General features: G+C 44.0%; 1 protein-coding gene across 5 annotated transcripts in view; it reads left to right on the top strand.

Annotated features, from left to right (window-relative positions):
* ANOS1 (anosmin 1) overlaps positions 1 to 7,143 on the top strand; it is a 696,329-nt gene that overhangs the window by 662,220 nt on the left and 26,966 nt on the right. For all 5 annotated transcript variants that reach the window (XM_032391219.1, XM_032391217.1, XM_032391218.1 and 2 more), the window contains one exon: positions 2,670 to 2,816. In XM_032391219.1, the coding sequence (XP_032247110.1) occupies positions 2,670 to 2,816 (147 nt within the window). The remainder of the gene's footprint in view (positions 1 to 2,669; positions 2,817 to 7,143) is intronic.

The following is a 7,143-nucleotide window of genomic DNA, read 5'->3' as shown; positions in this document are numbered from 1 at the left end:
GGGGATCCGATACCATCTGCAGGGACATGGTGTAGACGGTGTCAGAGGGGGATGCCCCCCCCGACATGGATGGTGTCTGTAGGGGATCCAATACCATCTGCAGGGACATGGTGTAGACGGTGTCAGAGGGGATGCCCCCCCGACATGGATGGTGTCCATAGGGGATCCGATGCCATCTTAGGGTAGATGGTGTCAGAACTGAGCTGTATTGTAGGACACCCCACTGGTGTTTGAGGTCGGCCAGCAGTGTGATAAACCCCCAGTACACACACTGGGTTTGGGTGCAGAAGACTGGAACCTCATAAATGTTCTTGGGAATCCAAACATTTATTTGAATTGTTTAAAGTACAACATTGTACATTAGAACCTGAGTCACGTAAGTGTCCCTTTCCTTTGAATCGTTGTGTAGATGATTCAGGGCGTGTGCTGGTGTGAGGAGCAGTGGGTGGTCGATGCAGGTTTCCTCCCGTGGTCCTCAGTTTTCCCCTCCTAATCCTGCCTCACCATGGGTCAGGAGTCTTGTCCCCCACCGGCATCATTCCCCTGTGCTCCTGTCTTCCCAAGCCCACGAACCTCACAGACCTGTCGGGAAAGGTTCTTATCGGTCGACAATTTGTGCAGCTCAAACTGTTCTTCTCCACAAGGCTACTGGGAATCACAAAGCAGGAAGGTCTTGTGGAATTTCTAACCATGCCACTTCGAAAACTAGGGGTTGGGTAAAGGAGAGATTTGAGGCCAGTGGAAAGTTCTGAGATCCTTATTACTAAACCACGTAGATAATCACCTTGCTCTCTAAAAGGAGGTGGTGGGTGGTGATGGGGGAGCGTGAGCTTGACGTGAGATGGCCCTGGGATTGCAGCTCACCCTCACTACTGCTTGAATTGCGTGAAACTGGACACTGTTCTTAGTATTTTTGAACCTCGCGGTTTTTGTGTTTAATATGGGCAGGCTAACGTCACTTCCTCGGGGGTCTGCAGATGATGGCCCACAGGCCACATCCGGCCCACCGCCGGTTTTTGTAAATAAAATGGTATTGGCCCACGGCCACACTCCCTTGTTTACAGATCATCTGTGGCTGCTTTTGTGCCATCATGAGAGCTCCGTACTTGGGTGAGACCGTGCGGGCCCCAAAGCCGGAACTATTCGCTGCTCAGCCCTCGACTGAACAGTTGATTGTGAGCCACTCTAGCAAATTAGTTGAACATAGGAGAGCTGTATGAATAGAAATAGAATGGTGTGGAAGCTCGTCAAGCACACCAGAGAGCACCGGACACACACCTGGAGAGAGCATTAGGTGGACGGGCCTTGCTGCAGCAGAAGGAAATGTGCCCTGGAGAAACAAGCATGGAACAGTGGAAATCCAGGGAGGTTCGAATAGGGTCTGCTGCTCCCGGAGTTCAAGGTTCAGCTGGAGGAACAGATGGAAGGGGGGAAGAGTGATTGAAAGCTGGGAAAATATGGATATGCTGAGGAGGGTTTGTTTCCGTACATCGTGGGAAATCATCTCTGAGGATGGCAGGTGGGGACTTTGGGAGGACACAGTGTCGTACCCGGCACGGACAAGGAGCGTGGGCTGCTGCATTCTGAGCTAATGGGGTCTGAAACCTAGTGATGAAGGAGCCCAACAGATTGTAGGGATTAAGAATGGCACAAATGGGAAAGACGCAGCTACATTAAAACAGCAAAATAGAAAGAACACTAAAACCAGAGCCAGATCGTGCCACAAAACAGCGCCAGAGAAGAAACAGCCTAGCCTAGGGTGGTGGAAACCAAAGTTTGAATTACCTGATTCGGAAGAATGTTTCCTGGTGTTCTGTTTGATTAGAGACTTCCCCTGAGTGCCATTGCATACGGGACATCTGAGGCTTGGGATCGTTCTGAATCACATTTACACTGTCCTTGCTTCGCAATAAGTACGTGGTGAATGCAGTGTTACACTGACCACGGGGGAACATCATGTTAAGAAGTAGCAGTGACTATGCGTATGTACTCAGTCTCGTCTTTCCTAAAGCATCCCCTCTCCTACTGCAACCGTCCCATCCCGTTCTTATAACTCTTGTTTGCAAGACACTCTTTGGCTGCTTTTCCAAAGAATAGGCACCAGCAGCTTGTGAGACGCAAACAACTCCTTCCCTCCTCCCTGTGCCCTCTCCTTGAGCGAGCCTTCAGGAGCACTCTCCACTGTGTGTGGGATCAGCTGCACACCGGTCTGGTGCTATTGCAGGAGCCCCGGGCGCCCGAGCTTTGTATGTACGGCCTCTGGCTCCCTGCCTGACACTTAGGAAGTGGTCACTAAGTACTGACGGGAAAGCACGAATGAGTGAATCAATGCACCCTTCAACTCCATCCCCAATCTAACGTATCATTGCTCTGCATTTGCTGACTCTTACTATTTCATGTACAAAGTCGATTGAACATTTAGGGCCTTGCTCCGGGCATTGATGTATAATGCTGGTACGTCTATGAAAAGCTCTCTGTATTGTTCCCAGGCCAGGTGGTATTTTCATAGTATTTCACTTACTTCCTTCACAGCTACAAAAAATACACATATAATGAAAAATACCGGCCATACCTCTTTTTTAAATCAGAGCAGCCTTCCCGCCCAGTGAACGTGTACTGATTACCGATTCTTTCTGACCAGGAAATCACAATGTTGTACTTTGTTGCAGAAGAGCAACTTGGGAAAACCAGAAAGAGCACGATGCACATGCAGCCCCCTTTCCAACGACGACGGCCCGCGCGCCTCCTGGAAATCGGAGCCCCCTTCTATCAAGACAACCAACTGCAGGTGAAGGTCTACTGGAAAAAGACTGAAGGTGCGCAAACGCTCTCTGATGATTTGTCATATGCACCAAGTAGCCCAGTGACATCAGGCGGCTATTGAAAAAGTCAAGGTTGAGCCATGGTGTTGATAGTTTTTTTTAAAGATTTATTTATTTTAGAGAGAGAGAGAGAGAGAGAACATGAGTGAGGGGAGGGGCAGAGGGAGGGGGAGAATCTCAAGCAGACTCAACGATCAGCACAGAGCCCAACGTGGGGATCGATCTCATGACCCTGAGGTCATGACCTGAGCTGAAACCAAGAGGCAGACTATTAACCGACTAGCTAGCCAGGTGCTCCCACCACAGTGTTGATATTAAGGAAAATAGAGCCCGAACAAAACATTTAGATCCTTTTTTTTTTTTTTTTTAAATGCCTTGCTGTTGTGAAGTCTGAGTGAGCTGCCCCTTCTTTCCCAGGAATCCGTATCATGTTTGGAAATCAGCATCGGTCAGCCAGTTGCGTTTATCGTCTCAGGGACGTTAGCCTGTCTTCACTGCTTTCCCAGAAGGCCAGTCTTGTCTCCAAAACAATCAAGATACTCATTATTCTACACTGTAAATTTTTGTTCTAAATTAGTTTTTTGTTTAAAAAAAGATGCAGAGGAGCGCCTGGGTGGCTCAGTCATTAAGCGTCTGCCTTCAGCTCAGGTCATGGTCCCGGGGTCCTGGGATCGAGCCCCGCATCGGGCTCCCTGCTCCACGGGAAGCCTGCTTCTCCCTCTCCCTCTGCCTGCTGCTCCCCCTGCTTGTGCTCTCTCTCTCTCTTTCTCTCTCAAATAAATAAATAAAATCTTTTAAAAAAAGATGCACAACCCCAATAATTTGGAAAATAGAGAAAGAAGTCACTTACTTCAGTATTATCTCCTAGAAACGGTGTTTTGGTGGATGTCCTTTCCAAAGTTTCCTACACTTCTGTTCTTCCCTTATTTGTTTTTATTCACACAGATATATAATATTTTTATGTAGAACATATGCACTTTCATATAACATGGGAGCATTCTGCATTATCCTGTATTTCTGGTGCTGTGTTTAAGTCACTGCTGTGTAGGGACACACAACAATATCCTAAAACACCATCATTCCACTACAGCCAAACTCTTGGATGCCTTCAGAGTTTCCATTTTACAAATAATACTGCAAGGAAGATTTACCCTTAGAATTGTTTGTTTGTTGTCAGTATTTGTTTGAATAGTTGTCTTTAGGATAAATTCATTTCCTTTGGTTTTCTTTATTAAGATTTTTTTTGCATTATTGAAATAGTATTTTTGGAATTATTTGATCTACATTTCCATGTTTATCACTCATATGCCTTTTGAAAACAAAAGAAAAATAGATTGTTTTAAGAGTTCGTTTTTAACAGTTCTTCCAGTTCTTCTGAAGTGCGGTGTTACTCAGGGTATCAGCCCATGTGCCACACAGAATATTGGTGTTGGTAGGGCGCCTGGGTGGCTCAGTCGGTTGAGCGTCTGACTCTTGATCTTAGTTCAGGTCTTGATCTCAGGGTTGTGAATTCAGGCCCCATGGTGGGATCCATGCTGGGCACGGAACCTACGTGTAAAAAAAAAAAAAAAAAAAAAAGGGATATTGGTGTTGGAGTTCTTCTTGTTCCAGAATTTTCTTCCAAGCTGCTGACATCCATTCTGCAGCTAAAATAATATTACAATGAATATTAATGTTTTATTACTCTCATATATTAATTAAATTGTATTCAGTGTTATTTATTATATTAAAAATTATTCATTAATATATATTCCTATTCCTAAGTTTAATAGGTTTTAGAATAAATATTAAATTACAAAATTTATTTAATCTATTATATTTACCAATTTTAGATTAGAACTGTATATCATTGATATATCAATAGTAAAACATTGCCATAATATTGAAAATATAAACATCTTCTATAATGAAATAGAAATATAAACATTGAGAATACATCTTAAGCATACAAGAGCAAGCACTGTCATCATGACTTCTAAATGTGAAGGTTGGTTTTGCCGATATTTGAAATGTATACAACTTGGACCCATACGGTGTGTACTGGGCTTCTTGCAGTGAACACGATACAGGAAATGGGAAACAAACACATTCTGTTGCAGGATGCACTAATTCATCCATGTCTCGTGCTGCTCCTAGCCCCTGGTAGAGCTCCGCTGATGGCTCTTTTCAGCCGGTGCTGGGGGATTTGGTTTGTCCCGCTGATGGGTTCTGCAGCACAGTGCTGCTGTGAACACAGGCCTTTGATGTACATATTCTCCCAGACGAGGGGGGACTCTTGGGTGATTCAAGCATGCGGAGCTTTGGAAGACACTGACGGTTTCCCACAGTGGTTGCACCAGCCATTCCCACTTGCAGGGCACGATCGTCCCAGTGCGCCCCCCTCTCTCTGCCGTGTGGAATTCCCATCTTTTTGACTTGAGCTGTTCTGGCACCCACGTCTTGATAACTCCGTGTTGTCTGAGCTTCCGTTTTTAAGCTGTTCAGGCAGGCTGTCCTTCCTGCAAGAGGCCTGTACACGTTGAGTATATGAGTCACCTGCTGGTTCCCTGGTTTTGGTGTTTTTTCCCTGTGTGACCTACTCTTACCTTCCTCCCTTTCTCAGTGGTTCTGAGTTTTAGAGGGGGGGATCCATTCATCACTTTGTTTCCTTTAGGTGAGAGCTCTTGCTGTCCTGGTTGAGGATCTTTGCTTATACAGGGTCACAAAGATCCTCCCATCATCTCCTAGAAGTTGGACCGCTTCACCTTTCTCTCTGAGGCTGACTTCCACCTGGAACGGACTTTACTCGTAGGGCTCACTGTTCTTTTACTCTTCTCTCCCTCCTGATCTGCAGCTGACACAGCATCATTTATTTAAAGATGACTCCTTCCCCAAAGCTCTGGGCTGCTACCCTGGCCCTACATCAAAAGTATGGGCAAGTTAACTTTTTAACTTTCTGTACAGTCATTGGGCATATTTTTCCAACTTTGTGGCACTACCTTGTTGTCTTAACTACCATAGATTTGTAAATATTTTTAATCCTAGTTCTTCAGTTTTTTTTTACTTCATTTTCAAATTGTCTTGACTCTTCTTGGGCCTTTGTATTTTTATATTAATATTTGCATTAATTTGCCAATTTCCACAAACCTTTGTAAGATCTTTGTTGAGATTACAATCAATCTATATGGTAATGACTGCAAAATTCACATCTTAAAAATCTCCACTTGACGCATAACTTTATTCAGGTTTTTAAAATTTTCTCTGAACAGTGATTTATAATATATAATGCAGAGGCTATAATACTTTTAATATGATTATTCGAAGGTGTTTGTGTTTATTTTGATCCCATTATATACATGCATACTTTTCCTCAGTTTTCTTTTCTTTTTTTTAATTTAATTTAATTTTATTATGTTAGTCACCATACAATACATCATTAGTTTTTGATGTAGTGATCCACGATTCATTGTTTTCATATAACACCCAGTGCTCCATGCAGTACATGCCCTCTTTAATACCCATCACCAGGCTAACCCATCCCCCCACCTCCCTCCCCTCTAAAACCCTGTTTGTTTCTCAGGTCCATAGTCTCTCATGGTTCGTCTCTCCCTCCAATTTCCCCCGCCTTCATTTTTCCCTTCCTTCTCCTAATGTCCTCCATGGTATTCTTTATGTTCCACAAATAAGTGAAACCATATGATAATTGACTTTCTCTGCTTGACTTATTTCACTTAGCATAATCTCCAGTCCCATCCATGTTGATGTAAAAGTTGGGTATTCATCCTTTCTGATGGCTGAGTAATATTCCATTGTATATGTGGACCACATCTTCTTTATCCATTCATCTGTTGAAGGGCATCTTGTCTCTTTCCACAGTTTGGCTATTGCGGAGATTACTGCTATGAACATTGGGGTGCATATGGCCCTTCTTTTCACTACATCTGTGTCTTTGGGGTAAATACCCAGTAGTGCAATTGCTGGGTCATAGGGTAGCTCTATTTTTAATTTTTTGAGGCACCTCCACACTGTTTTCCAAAGTGGCTGTACCAACTTGCATTCCCACCAATAGTGTAAGAGGGTTCCCCTTTCTCCACAACCTCTCCAACATTTGTTGTTTCTTGCCTTGTCAATTTTTGCCATTCTAACTGGTGTAAGGTGGTATCTCAATGTGATTTTTTAAAAAAAATTTATTATGTTAATCACCATACATCATTAGTTTTTGATGTAGTGTTCCATGATTCATTGTTTGCGTATAACACCCAGTGCTCCATTCAATACGTGCCCTCTTTAATACCCATCACCAGGCTAACCCATCCCCCCACCCCCCTCCCCTCTAGAACCT

The sequence above is a fragment of the Phoca vitulina genome, unplaced genomic scaffold (assembly GCF_004348235.1).
Source record: "Phoca vitulina isolate PV1807 unplaced genomic scaffold, GSC_HSeal_1.0 scaffold60, whole genome shotgun sequence".
NCBI lineage: Eukaryota > Metazoa > Chordata > Mammalia > Carnivora > Phocidae > Phoca > Phoca vitulina.
The sequence above is the reverse complement of the archived record's forward strand: the minus strand, read 5'-3'. Positions and strand labels throughout refer to the sequence as shown.